The sequence below is a fragment of the Apis florea genome, unplaced genomic scaffold, assembly GCF_048593485.1.
Source record: "Apis florea isolate Af1SG1 unplaced genomic scaffold, ASM4859348v1 contig_3493_pilon, whole genome shotgun sequence".
Taxonomy (NCBI): domain Eukaryota; kingdom Metazoa; phylum Arthropoda; class Insecta; order Hymenoptera; family Apidae; genus Apis; species Apis florea.
Window position 1 is genome coordinate 2,751,203 of NW_028256772.1, and position 20,839 is coordinate 2,772,041.

Consider the following 20,839-nt stretch of genomic DNA (forward strand, 5'->3'; position numbering starts at 1 on the left):
TAAATAAGATAAAAATAAATTTTCATAATTTTTTTTTACTTAAAAATGTTTGATTTTCAATAAAGAATAGAATATAACGTTATTAAAATAAATATTAACAAACTATATATATATCTTTTTTTAAAATGTATAAAATACTGCTATACTACTATTATACTATTACAAATATTATTATAAATTATTTCTCTTATATCATATATAAAGTTAATATCCATGAGATATTTTGAAAAGTTCATTCCAAAGATCAAATCAAATATAAAAATTGTATACAAAAAAATCGCGTTTGATGCTTATTTATTAAAATTATAATAAGTAATATTAACAATTTTTGTTATGAATCATAAATTTAATCTCTATAATATCGAAGTTCATAAATTTTATCATAATTTTATATATAATTATAATTATCATTATTTTTATATATATATAAAAATTTAATATATATATATATTTATATATATATAAATTTTTTATAATAGATTTTATAATATAAAACTAAAACTTCACAATTATATGTAAATGGCAAAGTACATCTATGTACATCTTATGAATAAATATAAATATCATCTTTAAATTTTAGATTATAATTGATATACGAACAGTATTATAAATTATTATTATTAGTATAAAATAAGATTATAAGGAATGTAAATTAAAAGTGCTAATGAATTATGTAAGTACTACTTAAAAAATGATTTAATTTTTAGTGCATATTATATTATACATAGAACACAGGGTTTTTTGCAGTTTCACTCATCATCTCATACATACTGTATTTATAATAGTTTCTGTTAACTTAAATAAAATTACTTTCTTACTTATTTCTTCTTTCACATATAGATAAAATTAAATCTGCAACATATAAAATAAAATAATTTTAAAAAATGATTAGATATAAATTTAATTAAAAATTTACTATATAATAATTACCTGCAAAGAGATTGGGGTAGGGAGGAAATAATAGGTCCATATCCTTGTGAATTATCATATAATTCAAACAAAGGTGCAGCTACTAATTTATAATTTTTTGGTACTGCAAATAGAGCTAAAAAATATAAAAATAATTATATTATGATATATTGGATTCTATTACATTTCAATATAGCAATATATTTTTACTCATGAATAATAATTATAAGTAAAAGATATATTACCTTTCTCTTGCAGTTGAACAAGAAACAACCTTTTATGTTCCTTTGGTTTGGTAATATGTGGTGGTACATAAGGATACTGAGGTGGTTCAAAATTAGGTCTCCACCAATTTCCAATGGTATCTTCTATTACCCATTCCTGTTTAACACCATCTTGACGCCCAAAGGTCTGAAAATTATTTTAATATTATAGTATCAGTTATTTTTCTTTTTCTTTCTCTCTTTCCCAATTCTACTATACTGTGTATACATCAAAATACAATCTTCTTCGTTCAGTTCACTAAGAACATGGTTACATAATTTTGACATATGTACATTGTTTACATTATTTAAGATGGGTATATAATTTTATTCGGGTAACAATTTAACTTGATCAATGATTACCTAATATGTTCCTTCTATATAATGTATATAGATTAAAAGTATTTATAGAAATACTTCCGATTTTTTTTACTTACAGATACCTAATTAAATGAAACAGCTGTTGTACATACGTTTATCATTTTAATCAAAAATTTGACAAATTAGTAAATATAAAATCTAAAAAATGCCTATTTGTTATATGAAGAAGAATTATAATCCTATATATTTTAAGTACTTTTTGTCTTTTCAATGAATTACAACAAAAAATTGGTAATGATATATAAAATACAGTCTTCTTGTCATAGTATTACAATCTTCATGTCTTGCCTCTTCTATTTCTGAATTAACATATAGCGAGTGACACAAGAACAATGTTCTTAGCTAACCATGATATGTATAATGTATAAAAAATTATAATTTCATAACTATAAACATTGAAATGTCCGGGCATGCAGCGCACTAAAAATATAAATACTAATATAATTAATTTAAAATTCCCTATTTTGAGCTACAGGCCCGGTTACATAAGTTCTACAAATATCTGTAGGATTAATACAATTGATCCTTAAACAGTGTTATAATCTAACATATCAAAGTGCCACTCCTAGCTACCATATAAGGTAGCATAAGGCTTCGTGCTAACTGTTACCTCTGTAAGGAGCCGTTTCAGGCCCTCTACCTCGTCTTCTCCTGCATTTAGTTCTCCACCAGGTCTAAAAAATAATAAAAAGAAAATATATAAATATTTTTATATCTTTTAATAGACTTTTTATAATCAAGTTTAGAGATATAAAAAAACTAAAATTTGTCAAATAAAATTAGAATCCCATGACATCTAATAACTGATAATCTAATGATTTTAATAATTTTCTCATTACATAAATTTTTAATTAATAAATTCGTCCTTTGAGTTTTTATATATATATTATAATTGATATTATAATAGTGCTTACAATTTGAAGAAAGTTGTTCCCAATTGGAGCAGCAGAACATGTGGTAATCCATGTTCATGTACCAATAAAACCCCTTCAACACTGCGACGCATTCCAATTTTATCGAATTCATCTCGCATACGCTGAAACCTTGCTGGTACAGATGGATCTTTCTCGAAGAGTGGCTCTTTTGTTCCAAATGTATAGTTTGTCAAAGGATATCTATGATAAATGAGTTTTATTTTTGTGTTAGGTTCTTACTTTTTATGCAATCCTTCAGTAACTAAATCCAGTCTCTTCAACATCACTTTCACAAATATTACAATATATAATGATAAAGATTATACAGGTACTCACAATGCACTAGATAGTCTGAACATATAATTTTGTCCCCAGCAAACCTTATATTAATTTCCACATTTTTATACAAGACAAAAAATATTATTTTGTGCTCATGCAAGCAAGAGGAATAACATACAGAGATTCTTTTATAATATGAAAATAATCATTTATATCTGACATTTTTTATATTTAAAAATGTATATACATTGAATAAAAAAAATGTATATATATATATGCATATATATATATATATATATATATATATATATATACACATATGTATAATAAAATTGTAAATAAGTGCTAGAATTGATAATTTTGTATGATTTACAAATACAATGTTATTTAATAATATTTATCAATTTATCAAATAACAAATTAAATTTGTTTGAAAACTAAATTTCTACATAAAGATCTCATATGTAATAATCACTTAACTATAAAATACAAAATATTAAATATATATGTTTTGTATAAAACATTATATTGCTTATAATATTACATGTTTACATTAATTATAAGTAATCAAATGTATCATATTGTTTGTTTAGAAATATATAGTACATGTATTTATCTTTTTTAAAAAATTTTTTTTTTATGTAATATATTGTGACATATGCATTGACATATTGTAATATATAAATTATATGTGAATAAACCACAACAATTTTCGTATCAAATAAATATCTTGTAATACTTTTTAATATCTTTAAACATTATATAACTATAAATTTGCCAAATATCAAAATATAAATAAGTAATTAAGATACTTATACCTATACAATTAATTTTTTACATTATATAATCTGAATTTATTATTCACTTATAAGTGATATTTTGTAAATAAATATATTTATATAATAAATATGTTACATTCTTCAGTATATTGTTTCATTTTTGAAGCATTATTAATGTCGCAGTCAATAAACAATATAAATCTCAAATGTAATATGTAATATTCTATAAAAATTTCATTTCATAAAAGATTATTTAAAATATTCACAATATCTGTGCACATTATGTGATCTCTTAAAAGTATAACAAATAAATACAATTATGAATTGTTTGTAACAAATACATTTATGATAATTTGGATATAAAAAAAATATTATTTTGCAAAATTTATTTTACATAAAAATTCATTTTACTAATAAAAAAAATATAAACATTTGTAATTTTATCTATTAAGAGATATATAATCTTAGATCATAATAGTTTAACTTTTAAAAATTGTTTGCTTTATATACTTTTTTTCTATACATAATATCAAAATAATTAGTATATGACTAGAAACAATAAACTATGACAATATATTTATTTCTTCAAATATATACGCATTATAAATTAAAAGTCACATTATTATTGTGACTATAAAAAATAACAAAACATATTTTCATACGCAAACATACATTCAATGTATAAAAGAGGCCAATGTACATTATATACGATGGCTATAATTTTGGTAAGTACAAATATAATTTTAATGGAAATTAAATGTCTTTAACTTCTTTATAATCAGAAGCTTATATTTTGTGCAAATAGAGCACGAAAGACATCATTTTATTCTATATTTGGAAATTTTAAGCAAAAAATCATATATTTAATTCATTTTTAATTCAATGAAGATATATATATTACAATTGTGAAAAAATAATTTATGGTAAACATTTTATTACATGAAAAATTTCATGGCATTTTAAAATAATTGGTTATGTTTCATGATAAATATAAGCAAAAATAAATTATTAAATCATTAATCAATAATGATTCGAATAATAATGATTTCAATGAAATATTGCTTAAAATTTCCATGTGTACTTAACGAAAAGATGAACAGCCGTCTCATGGTTGTACCATGTAAGATGCATTGAAAGGTGTTAGGAACATAATTTTAATTGCTAGCGTCTCTTAACCGGCCATAGTTGTTCTACAGGAGAGGCAGTCAAAACATTAACTCTAAAAAATAATGTAATTAAGTCACATATTGATTATCACTTACAAGTTAACTGTCCTGTTGATAGTTACAGACTGGTTCTGTACAACTTTCCCTTCAAACGAACTGTTACTGGCTCTCCTCGGCCATCCGCTTCCTTTAACTTGAGTTGTTGCCATCGCCATTTTTCTTCGTATTACACTCTACAATTCCTACGCACTAACGTCTGCCCGCGCAATCGGTTACTTACTACTTCGTGTTTTCTCGAATATCACGAATTGTTCACGAGCCAAATAAGTGTTGCCAAATTGAAAATCTGCTTTCATACTTTTTCATGTTCTTTATATCAAAAACATAATTATAATAGAGATATTAAATAGATATAACTTTTTTATATATATTTTATAGAAAAATATGATATAAAAAATTTTTTATAATTTAATATATTATACAATCAATGTTACATACCTATTTTTATTAATATTAAATATTAAAAATAAACTTTTAAAATAAAATTTAGATTTTTTAATTTATTGTATTTTAATTATTATTATATAAATATAAGAGTGACAAGATAATATTGAAATAGAAATATCGAATTTAACTATGAAATATTGGTAATAGTGAATAATACGACTGCGGGGTTTTCACAACCGATTGCACGGAAAACGACAGCCATTACAGAATTGGCTGAAGACAGGAAGCAATTGTCGTTCATTGAAAGCGAAAATTTCTTTGTTGTCGTGTTTAAATTTGTTTACGGCTTCTATAATCAGCATTCTCCTTATGAGATACGCCGTATTTGCATAGTAAGTTCGGTGAGTCAAATATTCTGGTGTGCTTCTCAAAATATTTCGATCAACATTTCCAAGTAAAATGGCGAATGGGTAATGCACAATGTAATAAAAAATTTTTCTTCTTGTCTTTGAATTTTATTATTGGTTTTGAAGTTTAGTTTTATCATGTGTAAAATTATTTAATTCATGCACTTTTTTATCATCTTTTTTATAGTTAAGAAAATATTTTTTTCTATAAACAGTTTTTTCGTGCTTTGAAAATTGTGAAGTGTCGAAATTTAACAATGTTTTATTGTATTAAATATGATATTACTACAATGTTTGAGACATTCAAATATATATATATATCAATATAAAGAATCGTTAGATACATTTATTATATATCAATTTTTATATCTTATTATTTAAAATCGAATATTTTCTATGTAGAAATTAATTGAATAAAAATAATTTTATTCACTTTTATTAATATTTTTACTCAAATAAATAAATTTAAATATATATATATATATGTGTGTGTGTATATATATATATATTTATGTTATTGTTTTGCCTTGTATAAAATTATATAATATTGGATTTTAATAAAATGATATGATTGATGATATGATACTATCATTATTAAAATGATACTATTTGCAAAAATTAATACATATGATGGGAAAACTTAAAAATTTCAAAGTTAAGAAGCAATGTATAAAATGCATTATAATGGTTCAAATAATATAATTTTTAGAATTATATAAAATTAAAACTCTTAATATTTATTTTATAGTTACAGTATGCGATTGTTGTAAGAGGTTTATAGGTACAGTATGGAAAAAATGATGTGTGTTGCAGGATCTTAGGCAACTGAGTGTGTGTTAGGTGTCAAGATCAGGTATCAGCATCATCAGTGGACTTTAGTACAATGACATGGTGCAGTTGACTCCTTTTCCACTTCTTCATTTTATTATCCTTCGCTGATGGACTGTTTGCTGCTTGGTCGTCTTTATTCTCATCAACTTCTTATCTTTCATCGTACATTTTAACTGAGGGTGAAGAAGGAAGAGATTTCTCAAGTATCTAAAGTGAAGGTAATGCTTCATAAGTAATGTAATAAAATCTAGCTCATAATTTTGGAAGGAAGTGTTGTGATTTTACTACAGGCTCATTTAGTTCTTCATTATCTTGGAATGTTCCAAGATGGTCATTGAGAATTAAGCACCATTTCACATTTATATTTCATGCAAAATATTTTCTCTTTTTACTATACATTCATGCTATCTAATGAGAAATGGTAAGTAATTAATAAAATAGTGATAATGAAAACAATAAAAAAATTAAAAGCAAAATATTGCATAGAAATGAAGAACATTTTTATATATTTGCATGATTATTTTTTATATGTTCTTCATTTTTTAAAATATTGATTATCACATATATCCTAATATTATAAACTTACCTTAATAAAATATAATAATTGAGCATTTTTTTCAAGATGTACCATATTACTCGAATGGTACTGAATTATATTTAAAAAAAAAAAAAAAAAAAAAAAAAAAAAGAAAATTTCTAAAAGGAAAACTTTTTTGAAGAGAAACATTTTTCATATAAACTCATATCTTTATGTAAAAGTTTTAAGTTGATATAGAGGATCATAATCATGGATTCTGCTCATATTGCATAAAATAGAACTTGAAAATATGTTTAAAATATATCATATCAAATTTTTCTTTTAATAACCTATTCCATTATGCGTTTAAATATTTCAAAGTATATTATCTTAAAATGCAGCAACTATGATTATTTGATTCATTCATTATTCATAGAAAAAAAGGTAAGTTTATTCATAAATAAGAAGCCATAAATAAAGCAACAATATATTTTGCAAAATTCAAATTAAAATACATATATCGTACGTCCACAATTATTTTTACAACAAAAATTCTAAAAATATAGGAAATAATAAGATTTAATATAATAATTTATTTTTTTATATACAAACTAAGTATTCATTATTTTTCTACAAAAAAAGAAAAAAAGTAGTAAAAAATATCGAAATTCAATTAAAATAAAGAGGCGCGGATAAAGGTCGTTTATGTATGAATCGTGATTTTTACATATTTAGTTTATTTAAAAGAATATAAGAATATAAGTTAAGAGGAGCGCAAGAAAGGAGTGCATTTTTGTTGCAAGGTCCTTGAACGCTGGGAGTCATCGCCTTATCATTCAAGTGCATTTCCGTTTGCACAGTTCTACGTGGATACAATGGTCATCGAAATTACTCTACTTTGTTTTTCCTGTCGTATACTTTGCACCATTTTGTGAAATGCAGTTTTTTCCTTCGGTTCAAAGTATGTATTGAACGTTAATATCCGTTTATAAAATAGCATAAATTCTCCATTCTTGTGGCTAAAATTTAGGATTATAATATGATACTAGTTCCTAATACGTATTAAGTTAAACAACATACATAAAACGTACAATCATTAAAAACAATGATATATTATAAAAGACTTTTATAAAAACCGATTTGATTTCTTTAAACATAAAAAAAAAAAAAAAAAAAATAATACTCTCAGAATTCGAAATAATCGTTCTTGGATTCAACAAAATTATTGAATTTATGAATTACACTGCTAAAAAGCAATCGTATTTTATTATTATTATTATTGTTAGCACGATCGTTTCACACACCGTCGCAAGAAATATTAATTGTGATGCTGAGCGACGAGGAAACTCATGGATCAAATGTATATGTGGACGATGGCAATCGGTCATTAATCTTATATCTACACAACAATACATCGTACTACTGATGACGTATATCAGGTCGTGCATACAACACGAGAAAGGAAGAGAAAGATGCTACTAATTGTTTGCATCACTGGGCCCTTATATACTTAATCGATACCTTTAATAGTTATGCTAATACTTTCATTCACGGCGAAAGCGCGTTTTTTTTTTTAACGTAATCTCGTTCATTCGATGATCGAAAATTCGTAATTTTTTATGATACTCGAAACTTCTTTTGTTTTTACGAATATATAACGTGCAATCAAAATCATATAAAATTATTAATTAAAAAAAATATTATATTAAAGTTTAAAAATAAATTAAGCTTAAATAAGTAATTATAAATGACACCTCGAACAAGAGAAGTTTCAAATTTTCGATATGAATAAAATTATTTTCTTATAAATAGTGGCAATGCAGAAAAGTAAACGAGGGAAAGGGAAAAATAAATATAAAGGAGAAAAACTGCGTTTTGGTTGCGGCGATTGCTTGTAAGTTGATGCAGCTACTGATTCAGATTGACTGCATAAAAGTCTGGTGAATGAAATCGAATCTCTCGGTCTCATTGTCTCTCGTTGGATCTCTTTCTCTCTTATTCGTATGTTTCAACATATCTTTTGTTCCCGTGTATACGAATATGCAGCCAGCTTTATGAAATTTATGGCAATTTCGGATCGATATACTTCCTATTCCCCTCTTCCTATCTCCATAAATTTTATCATAAAAGAAAAGAAACGAAATTGGAAAAAGAAAACGTGTATGTATGTACACATGAAAAAATTATATAATAGAAATGGAAAATGAATTTACGGATAAAATTGAAGTATTAAATTACGTTTTACAAGTGAAATTTTAAATTTAAAAAAAAAAAAAAAAAAGTTGAACTTACAGTTTAACGCAGAAATATAATAATTACGTAACGAATATAATGTTATGAACGATATAAAGTCTAAGAATTTAGATTTTAAATTATAATTTTCATAATATTAACACATTGATTGGTCGAAGAAGAAAAAAAAATATATATATATATATATATATATATTGATATATATAGTTGTTACGGGAATATAAAAAACAGATTTTTAAAATTTCCTTTAAGGATCATCATCTTTTATCACAGATGAAAGAACAATATTCGCTTGCTTCGAATAGATCAAAATTATATTATGTTTCTTTCCATTATCATTGGCGATGTTATGCGTATATTATACAATATACGCGACTAAAAAGCCGCTTGAATGGAAGTGAGATAGATATATCGAATTCCTCGCACACACACACACACACACATACACGCATATATAATATATATATATACACACGCATACACACTCAGCGAGTATAAGTCTCGTTATTTGAACTTCGAAACGTTTTGATCGAAACGTTAAAATATTGACAATTTTTAACGAATTTAAAAACGCGTTTTTCCTTCAATGGTCATCAAACGTTCCAAAGTAAGCTCGAGGGAGCTTACTTGTTTTAGTCTTCGACAGAAGCTCGACGTGTGAAAAAGTTTTACGAGAAATGGAAAGGAAAAGAGGAAAACGTTTGAAACGCGCGAAATTCATCGTTCCTCTGGAATTTTCTTGTTCTGTCACGACATCATGGACGTGCCACCGCTGTACGGATATGGAACCTCGAGGTGGATATTTGCTGATTGACCCTCGTCGTTGTCTCTCTGTGTCAATAATTTTTCCATCGATCTGTGCCGACCTGTTGAACTCTAGTCGCGAAATTTGACGAAGTTTCACCACAGCCAACGCTCTCTGCTCAAACTTCGACATCGATCGTCGTTTAGGGTTGATCCTGATGAACGTTCAGATGTTAAATTTCCAATATGAAATTGTTGGAATTGTGTGGTTATTTCGAAGTGGAGAATTAAGTTATCGAGAATCTTTATGCTCGGTATATATATTATAATGAACAAATAATAATCAAATTTTTATTAAAAATCGACTTGTCGAGTCGAGTAATTTGGTAAGGCGAATCGAATTTCGTTTACGGAAAAAAAAAAAAAAAAAAAAAAAGAGAAAAAAGAAAAAATAACTTTACATAGAATTCTCATCTGCAAACTGCTGACTTGATGCATAGCTTTCAAAAAATTTATTCAATCCTCTGATCTTTGCAACTGGTACTCTAGGAAATTCTAGGTATCTTATCTCTCTCTAAAAGTAAATTATTTTAAAAAAAAAAAAAAAGAAAAAAAAAGAAAAATTAAATCGAATACATGGTGTAGGTGTCCATAGATACTTTCAATCTCCTAAGAATCCTTTGTATCCTATCTTTTTTAGAATACTGTTCCATGTTACGACTACTTTATGACATCGTGTACGCTGATAAAATTTCTTATATTTCGCGAATGAAAACGTGAAATGAAACATGGTTAACGATTGTGCTTCAGAAAAAGGCGTTCAACGTTATCGAACTTCCGATCTACCTAGAGTCCACATGCTGTATTTTTAAACTGCTGTCCAACGGATTCCTGAAACCCGAGGCTGCGTTTACTATAATTACTTACTCGTTATTGTTAGAAAATAATAGAATTTTCAGAATCAGATTATAATTAGAATTTAAGATGAAGAAGAAAAATTTTTTGTTTCTTTTTTTCTGATAAAAGAATCATGGTGTTGTGCTCAATTTTTTTTTTTTTTTTTTTTAAACTTTCCCTTTTCGATACTATTTAATATATGCGTTTCGTCAATGATTATTTCAATGATGCTGCTAACGCGGCTGTTGCGTTTTCTTTTCATCGAGGATTCGTTGCTGTCGTGTCTTCACGTTACAAAAAAAAAAAAAAAAAAAGCAAATATCGTGCCGCAATTATTGTTAATTATCTGGTGGTTGTTTATTCCTTAATTTATGGAACTGGTTCATCCAAGTAATGGTCGTTAAAAGTTAAGAGTAATTCTGGTAAAAAAGGAATGAAAATATTGTTCTTGAGAGCAAAAAATTTATTTCACCTCAAGAGAGAAAATGTAAAATGTTTATCTCTTGATCAATAATTAAGATACGTAAGATTTGATTTGATTTAAAGATGATCGTTTCATCGTTGGAGAAGGATGATTTACATTCGATGAATATAGGAATTAAAGCGTCAGAGGAATTGCTAATATTGCTATATTATGCATATAAATGGTATTATCTATGAGAAGAAATTCTTAATAAAAAAGCTTATTAATTGAAAAATTAATTTCGCTAAGAGCTATGAGCTTTGTTATAATAATTTAATTTTAAACAATTACATTTTTCAATCAATGATTTTATGAATAATCATTACTTTCATTTCCGTGAAATGAAATTTCTAAATTAACGTATCTTAAATATTTTTTAAAATGTTGTCAATATTTTTTTATTTCTGTTTTAATTTATCGTCCATTTATTTAAAAAATGACTAACTATTCTTATACTTATTAATAATTACAACATTATTTAATACATTTTTCTTTTTTTATGATATTTATAATATTAATTTATAAATATAATATTGATAAGAGATATTTTATTTATTGCTTGTTGATGATTTATATTAAATTTATTAAAATTTATTGAAATAATAAATATTTCCGTGAGTAAAAATTATCAAAATTATCTTTAAAATGCTGGGATTTTATTACGTAATTATTACGTGAGAAGAAAAAAAGTATTCAAATTTATTCTCAGTATTTGAAAGTTTTATTGCGTTTTATTTATTCATTTTTCTCTTTTTTTTAAAGATGAAAAACTTTAATGACGTCATTATTAAAATAATGCTCATCATTTTTTTTATTTCTTTGAATAATCAACTAAAAAATAATTTTATTATTTTATTTTAATTGGAATTTTATGAGAACTTATATCATTATTATTATTATTATTATTATTATACTTATATTACTGAAGTAATTAAGAATGGAAAAAGCAAAAATATATTAGAAATTTTAATTGTTAATAATATTGTTATATTAATGATATTAAGAGATTATCTTTCATTGCTTCTTTTTATTTTAATAAGAAAACTTATTTTGTCTTATCTTTATCTTATATACACACATATATATACATATACATATATATATATATATATGTATATGTGTAATGATTCCATTGATGAGAACTGAACAGAAGAAAGAATAAAAGAAATTTTAATGTTAAACATGTATCATTTTTCATTACATGTTTATTTTAGTAAAAAGAGGAAAGATATTATTATTTTTTGTTTCTTGTTTCAAAGAATTAATATTCATTTCATCTGTTAAGAGCAAAACTCTAAAAAATTAAAGAATATTATCATTTGTAAAAAGAATTTATTAAAAATCAGAACATATTTAATAATAAAATAATTAACATTTCTTCCAGTTCAATTAATGAAAAAAGAAAAAAAAATCATAAAATATGGAAAATAAAAAAAGAAAAAAGAAATAGTTTTTCTACTAATTTTATAAAATACAATTTTTTAGACTTGATCACTTCGAACAATCTTCGAAGTCTTGTTACAGAACTGTTTCTTACACGCTATTGAACAGTGATTGATCTTTCATTCATTACACAAAAATTCATCGTTGGTCGATTATTATTCATGCTTTTAATCGATCCGCGTAGAAATGCCTAGGACACTAGCCACGATGTTTCGATAATCAGCAAACGGAACAAGTACATATCGTAATCTCTATGATATATAACTTTTAATTTTGTTAACGAAGATTAACATTATCACGTTGACATATTAATTTTAAATTTTTATTTTAAATTATATAAATTGTTAATATCCTATTAATTAAAATTCTATTAATATTTTATTAATTATCTTCTTTATAATATAATGTTTATATTAGAATTATGTTATATTAAATCTGTATGTTATATGCTTTTCAATAATCACTGAATCGAATTAAGATATTCATTCGATTGACTTTCCGTGCACGTATCTCTCTCGTTTCATTCATCAATTTTAAAAAGTAATTAATTTCAATTTTAAATATTAAAAAAAAAAATATTCTAAAATTCTAAATACGTATATTTTTTTTTTACGATATAAGATTTTTAACACGTTTTCATATGTAAGTACTTTGCATTTTATTTGTAAGTAAAACGAAATCTATAAATTTCTATTTCCTAAAAATTAATTATTATTATACTATATATATATATATATATGCATTGATTCCATTATTAAAAATTCTTTCATATACCCTTCGCCAAGATTCTATATATTATGTAAATTTACTTATCTCGAAACATAATATTACGATCTGACTGACAAATTGTGTTATATAATTCGAATATGATGCTTTGTGATTATATTGAAAATTTGGCAAGCAATGAGCGTGTCGAATAGCTACATCAATTGACGCATCCAACAACATCCAGTTGCAACATTTTACCCTTTTTTTTTTTTTAAATAGAAATCGTTTCGAATCGTTTCATTCTCAATTTTTTTTTTTTTTTTTTTTTGCCCATTCTCTCTCTTTCCGAACGTGTGAACTGACGTCTGACCGATTTTACGATCCCTTTCTCTTTTCAATAGAGATTACTATATAATCTTTACGATCGAGGTCGTGCTCGATTACGACGGCGTTAGAAACGATCCGCCAGTTTCTGTAATTGCTTAAAACTAGGGCATTAAACTTACGGACACCGTAGGCCTTAAAAATAAGAGGCGTAGAAAAAAGTACTTGCAGTGTGAATGTAGAATGGATCTTAAACAATGAGATCATGAATCAAATCGTTAAAATGTCACGATTGGGTGTGAATCTCGGAAGAATTATTTTTAAATTTCCCTGTAAATCCTGCCGAAAATAATAAACGTGTTTCTAACTAAGAATCCAATTTTCCAAATCGTGTAAAACTTTGTTTATAAATATATGCCGCAAATAATGCTGTATTTTCAAGGAACTTACGAGAGAAAGTATTTAATCTAAAAATTGATAGTGATATCGTAATAACTTGTGGACAACAATTATAAAGTCAGTTTAATTAAAAAATTGAAAAGTATGTTTATTATTAGTTATGTTAAGGAAAAACAAGTTTTGGAAAGTATCCACGCGAATCTAAACAATCTTTGTTTTATTTCTTGCACGTGCTTACGAAACATTCGTTGAAACTGAAATACCATGCGCACTTTCTAGTACGTATTCTTCATACATTGGAAACGAATTACAATTAAAAACGAAAATTTATTATTGCAATTATTGCATACATATATAAGTATTGGATGTATACAGTTAAATTTTGAGATTTATTATAACGTTTAGAGATGATACAAGGTGTGATGGGTTATTTTTAAATTTTATATCGAATCTATATGGATCATTGCTCGAATCGAAACTAACTTGATTGTAAATTCGATCGTGAATTTTTCAAAGTTTGATTATTTTGAAAATTATCTGGGAAATATTGTGTAGTATCCCATACGATATAGTCGTTAAGTGGGAGTCAAGAAACGTCAAGATTTATATATTTTGGGCGAAACCTAAGAAGAAACTAGAACAAATCAGTGGCGTATTAAGTATATTTTAACTTTGGTTTAGTGTATAGTTTAGTTTAATTTCAGAATAGCGTGTGAAGTTCAAAAATAATTTGTATTAATAAACCCATATTTATATAATTACTATATAATGCTGTATATGTATTTCTATTAATGAAATTATACATTAACAGTAATTTTTTAATTTAAAGAGGAATAATTGGTTATAATCTATTTATTTATATATAAAATAAATTAATAATTGACACGAATGAATTGCTTCCTTTAAAATGAAATAAAATTAAGACTTTGAAAACAAGGATAATATATTAATACGTAAAAATAGATTTTAGATAGTTTTTAAAATATTTTCCCAAAAACTGCTCAAGTATCGTAAATGTATTTTAAATTATACAATCGAAAGATTGAAAGCATAAATCCTTGTGATTATTTCTTCTGGTTGAACGATAAAACGAAGCAATGAAATTTTCGAAGGTATTATGTTCTACTTGAAAAAATATGAGATTGATGTTCCTTTTCCTCGACTTAATCGCTCTTATAAAATAATATTCACTTTCACATCATTACGTATTTCAACGGACGGCGTTATTAATTTTTTGAATCATGTTGATTAATTATGTAAATCACATGTGTTACTTCTTACCATTATCGAGTTTCATCTAGAATTTTGAAAATTTTTAAATGTTAATTAAAAATCATTCTGAATCAGTAATTACGCTTAAGTGTTTGAAACTATTATATATATGTATACATATTTATTATTATGTATTTATTAACACGTGTATCCATAAGTATGTATATATATATGTATCCAAATAAGTAAATAAATAATAAAAAAAAATATCTCAATTTTATTCTTCAATTATTTGCCTAGCTTTCGATTAATCGCTTTATGATTCTGAAGGTATGCATCATTTTTGCATCTCAGGATACATTCATCCTCGAGTTTAATTCGAATTCCTTCGCCTCGGTTACAGATCCCTCGAAAAACAATTCAAAATGAGCGTCATAATCAGACTACAGAATTTGGCATGGTCCGCGAACGCTTTGGACATTCGCCAATTTTTCAGAGGCTTGAGCATACCGGAAGGAGGTGTGCACATTGTTGGCGGAGAATTGGGAGACGCTTTTATAGCTTTCAGGTAATGAAATGACTGTCTTATTAATTACGTAATTGAAATGGAAAAAAAAAATATATATTTGTTTCTTAATCTATAATGTAATTCTTAAAATTCTATGAACAATATTCAACGAGTTGATGCGTATAATAAAACGCGTTAAATATGCATTTCGGTAAATGTAAGTACACGATTCAATCCGCATAGTTTTGTACAAGATATTTATAAATATCTTTAGCAATTAAGAATATTAATACATCGATCGATCTCAGTTATGATAGATTATTGACAAACGATATTAATTTCAATTTGTTTCGAAGACAATTTTTATTTTTATTTACATTTTTATTTTCATATAAACTGTATTCTCAAGTCCTCAAGTTTCTTAAAACATGATCAATATACGAATTAAAGTTTTCACGAACACGATTAGATAAATGGAATTTAAACAGAGAAATCTGTTTCGTTCTCTAAATATCATTATTATCTATACTTTCCCTTGGATAATTTTATCTTTCTTGCATATTCATCATTTTTATATCATTCGCGTTGTCCACAAATGCATAAAAATTCGCAAAATCTAATGATCGATTTTACACACAATATACGTATATACAAAAGAATTTTATTATCCCTTTGAAATTCGATCTTTTTTAAAGATTTTATTTATACATATTTATACACGAATCGAGAAGAAATACCCAACTCGGTCGCAGCACCTAAACTAAATTTCACAAATATTTGCAGCACCGACGAGGATGCCCGGCAGGCGATGATGCACGATGGCGGCAAGATCAAAGAAATGAAGATAAAGTTGTTGCTGAGCTCACGAACGGAGATGCAGAAAGTTATCGAGGCGGCCCGCCAACAGACCTTGAGCCTTCAATCGTTCATGCAAACGGCGCCGGTTGCTGTCGCCCCGGTTGTTCAGAAGCCTGGATCGCCCGGCGACCGAAGGGAAAAAGAGAAGGACAACGATAGCGAGTCGAGCAAGGATCGCAAGGATAGACGCGACAGATCTCGATCCAGGGACAGATCTCGGTCTCGTGACCGTGACAGGGATAGGGATCGGCGAGATAGGGACAGGGGGCGAGATCGTAGACGTCGTGATAGAAGCAGATCGCGGGACAGGGAGAGGGACAGGAGGGACAGGCGTAGGCGTCGCGATCGATCAAGATCTCGGGATCGTACGCGATCGAGGGATCGGGATACTAAGCGTAATTCGACGGGAGAGCGCCGAAAGGACGCCAACGACGACGACAACAACGATGTGGTGTGCGTGGGCCAGTTTCACAAAGACAAACCTGTAGCCGGTGCCAAGAAACCGTTGGAGAATGGTATTTGGGAGGTGCCGCCACAGACGCAGATGCAGGCTGCCATGTTGGCGCCTGGAATTTTGGGCGCCGGTGTGGCAGCACTGTCGCAAGATGGCGAGCCACGGTCTATGGTTATGGGGCATCCGTCCTTACTTCAACAAGGCCAGTTCCCTATAAATGGGATAAACGGTGTTGGAAGTCTGATGCAGTCGCATATGCAAACCCTCGGCCACACTGTAGGCATGGGCCCGTTGTCCCAGAACGTGGGCGGATCGAATTTACCCAACTTGAGCAGCGGGGTGAGCTCGTTGAATCGGCCCAAGGAACCGTGGAATCAGAACGAGCAGAGCAGATTGGATCAAGTTAGATTCCCTGGTAGGTCGGGCCAGTTTGGAGCGGATATATACGGTTCGAACGGTTCTGTGAATTACAGGCCGGGGATCAGACCGAATAATCCGTTTTTGAGCAAGGTGCAAGAATTGGAAGGTCGCCGGAACCCACACGCCTTCCAGACCAATAGCTCGCAGTTCAACTTCGACAGTGACAGGCCAGGGAATCGTAGTTCGACGAACAGATTCTCGAACGAGAATAAGAACAGCAGTGGAGGTGGGCATTGTGTCGAGGTTCGTAACATGCCTTTAAGCGCCACGTATAACGACGTCCGTCACGCGTTTCAAGGTATTTATATAAGGAAAGACGGGCTCAAGTTGATCAACGATAATCACGGAAATCGTGTTGGTATTGCTTACGTTAAGTTCAGCAAGGCCGAGGGTAAGGAACTAGCATTGGGCACTACCAGATTCGTTAGAGGATCAGAGGTGGAGGTTTTGCACCTCGACGAAAGTATCTTCGACAAAGCGGTGGATTCGTATTCCCCTGAAAAGGAAAGGGATCGGGGAGAAGATGGTATAGACGATGTCAGATCATCTGCCTGTATATTACTGACCGATCTTCCTTCCTTCACCAAAGAGATGGATATTGCCAAATTGTTCCACGATTGGAAAATCAACGACCTGTTCATCACCAGTACCAAGGAATCTGGGAGTATCCAATGCATGGCCTATGTGCAATTTGCCAGAATAGAGGATGCCAAAGCGTCGGTAAATACGTCTTTGAAAATTGGCAATAAACCGGTGACCGCGACAGCGATCACCGAGGAAAAATTTGCTCAAGCGAAGCGTGATCACGAGCAGAATAGTATGAATCAAACGGCCAGCTCGGATTGCGTTATCATGCGGGGTCTCCCATTCCAAACGATCGACCGTGACATTTTGGACTTTTTCTCCGACATTGGAATCGTACCCCATCGAATACACATGTTACATCAGAATGGGAAACCCGCCGGCGAGTGTTTTTGTGAATTCGACACGGCAGACGAGGCTCTCAGAGCCACTGCTAAAAACGGTTTACCTTTTGGCAAGAACGTCCCCACCATAGAGCTGGTTCCACGGGCGAAAATGTTGGAAACGTTAGGAATGGTGGATCCACAGATCATGGAAACGCAACAGCAACATTTCCCACCTCTTCAGGAGCAAAGGCCACGATTTTCCGGCCCCATGAATCATTTACCCCGCTTTGGTAATTCTGGTTTCGGGCCTAGATGCCCTCCTGGCTTAATGGGTATACCTAGACACATGTTAGGCCGACACCCAGGTTCCATGGATTACGTGGTGGAAGGTTTTGGCAAACCTGGCTGCGTATTGTCCTTGGAAAATGTCCCTTTCAAAGCCGACATCAACGAGATCATCGAGTTCTTTGGCGACTTTGATGTGAAGAGAGAGAACGTGATACGTCGGTATAACGAAAGAGGTATGCCTACGGGCGATGCCAGAGTAGCTTTCGCGTCGCCCAGCGAGGCACAAAGAGCATTAAGGGAGTTGAAGCACTGCAAGATGAGAGACCGCACGATATACATGAAACTTGCGTGAATACTTCCGTCTTAAATGTCGCTAAGTCAATTGCACAATTTCCAAAGGGTGGTTTTAAGTGAAAGAAACTCGAGAAGAATTAGTCTTTGAAAGAATTGAAAAAACAATGATGTCTAAAGAACGAATCAAAGAATCGATGAATCGATAGTATTCGTCGATTATTTGATAAATATGGGAACAATATAAATACACGATGAATGATTAAACGAATGGAGGAAAAGTTACATACAGCATTAGGGAAGGAAATGTTTTCATTTTATAAATGGTGTATTATAATCTTTTAAAGGTAGTTTAATTTTTTTGTTAACTTTTTCATTCATCTGCGATCTTCTTCTATCCATTCTTATATTTTTGTATATAGAAGACTGATGTCTCTGACGTATATTGTTCTTCGAGATCATTAATATTGATTTAGCAATGTTAAGTAAGGTTTAATAATTTACAAATAATAGGACAAATAATAATTAAAGCGAAAGTTTGATATTTTAAAATATTTCAATACTTAATGACAGTAAAGACAAATTTCATTCTCGAGTAAATTTTTCTCTCGAGATAAAATAAAGATTATGAAAATATTCTTTTTCTTGTTATTACAATTTAATTTGTAATTTGTATTGGATGCCTAGTTTCTTTTTTCATTTGTATTAAAGTTTGGGTAAGATCATCTTGTATCTTATTAAGCAAAGTAACAGCAACAACTATTGTTGTTATTCTCATATCCACTAAGAGTTAAGCTTTGTAAATACGTAAGCCATCATTTAAAATCGTCACGTTATGTTCTAAATATTTTCTTTGGCGCGTAACGTTCATGCCTAGTATACAATGCTTTCGTTTATATGATTATTATAGATTATTCTAAACAAAACGCAATAAAAAGTACAATAAAAGACTTATTCGACGAAAGATACCATTGAGCAATTCTTATCTTTTAAATTGATTACGAATAAAACAAACAATAATAATAATAATAATAATAATAATAATTCATGCTCACAATTATCATAATTTTGAAAGGGGAAAGGCTTTCATACATGTATAGAAAAAAATACACAATGTTCATTGTTGTTACGAGTTTCAATGATACGTAAGTGTACACATTAAACATAAATGCAAAAAAAGAAGTACAAAATTCGAATATCAAGAATTTGCTTTGTATGAAATATAAAATTATCTTAAAAAAAAAAAAAAAAAAAAAAAAATTTCGTGAAGAATAATTTGTATTTTCTACAATCAATTGTATATGTATATTTACATATACGGCATTATATCGATTTGTATATAAATTATACATAGACATATACAATATATCATAAATAAAATCATACACAATTTACATAGGTGTAAAATAATATTTATACGGCGAATTTATTGACAAGATATAGGTGTACTTAAATTGTTCAGTTTGCCGTATGTTTTTGTTCAATCTAAGCACTGTAAGACTTCAATAAATTTATATTTACAGCGATAATATGGCTTTGCTTTTAATTTCATTTTATTTCCCTATTATTTCCTTATTTTATTTACATATAAATAATGAATTAATATATATATATATTTTATAACTAATAAATGAAACGATAAAATAATGAACAAAAAAGAAAGAACTCATAAATAATTCTTATTACTGATGATTAGAAAGAAATATCTTCTACTTCGAACATTATACGTAATTCTATCATGTCATTTTTTTTCTAGTCAGAGAGTTGGCAGCAGGA

At 28.4% G+C, this 20,839-nt stretch overlaps 2 protein-coding genes across 8 annotated transcripts; one reads left to right on the plus strand and one right to left on the minus strand.

Moving 5' to 3' along the window:
- Positions 1-669: 669 nt before the first annotated feature.
- Cpsf5 (cleavage and polyadenylation specificity factor subunit 5) lies at positions 670-5,403 on the minus strand. Its single transcript, XM_086912697.1, has 7 exons — positions 5,190-5,403; positions 4,788-5,060; positions 2,468-2,668; positions 2,164-2,227; positions 1,155-1,320; positions 931-1,045; positions 670-852 (listed from the first exon to the last, which is right to left on the minus strand). The coding sequence occupies exons 2-7, from the start codon at positions 4,904-4,906 to the stop codon at positions 831-833; spliced, it is 687 nt and encodes a 228-aa protein (XP_086768823.1). The 5' UTR covers positions 4,907-5,060; positions 5,190-5,403; the 3' UTR covers positions 670-830.
- On the plus strand, positions 5,362-20,592 carry LOC100871735 (uncharacterized). 7 transcript variants are annotated; one of them, XR_015293444.1, is made up of 4 exons: positions 5,362-5,539; positions 6,359-6,594; positions 7,697-7,854; positions 8,180-8,761. XR_015293444.1 is itself a non-coding variant. In XM_012486371.2 (4 exons), exons 3-4 carry the CDS (start codon positions 15,762-15,764, stop codon positions 19,122-19,124), a joined length of 2,640 nt encoding a protein of 879 aa, XP_012341825.1. In that variant the 5' UTR covers positions 5,386-5,539; positions 6,359-6,594; positions 15,740-15,761; the 3' UTR covers positions 19,125-20,592. The 7 variants fall into 7 exon arrangements, 2 of the variants coding, with proteins under 2 accessions (XP_012341825.1, XP_003693498.1); XR_004224843.2 differs by having other exon boundaries at positions 5,371-5,620; XM_012486371.2 differs by lacking the exons at positions 7,697-7,854; positions 8,180-8,761 and adding exons at positions 15,740-15,904; positions 16,628-20,592 and having other exon boundaries at positions 5,386-5,539.
- Positions 20,593-20,839: the final 247 nt, after the last annotated feature.

Coding starts and splice junctions, on each gene's coding strand:
- Cpsf5 (XM_086912697.1), bottom strand. CDS start 4,906: ATGGCGATGGCAACAACTCAAGTTAAAGGAAGCGGATGGCCGAGGAGA. Junction 2,228..2,467: donor GGAACAACTTTCTTCAAATT/GTAAGCACTATT, acceptor ATTATTTTTTAG/ACCTGGTGGAGAACTAAATG. Junction 1,321..2,163: donor TGAAACGGCTCCTTACAGAG/GTAACAGTTAGC, acceptor AATAATTTTCAG/ACCTTTGGGCGTCAAGATGG.
- LOC100871735 (XM_012486371.2), top strand. CDS start 15,762: ATGAGCGTCATAATCAGACTACAGAATTTGGCATGGTCCGCGAACGCT. Junction 15,905..16,627: donor GACGCTTTTATAGCTTTCAG/GTAATGAAATGA, acceptor AAATATTTGCAG/CACCGACGAGGATGCCCGGC.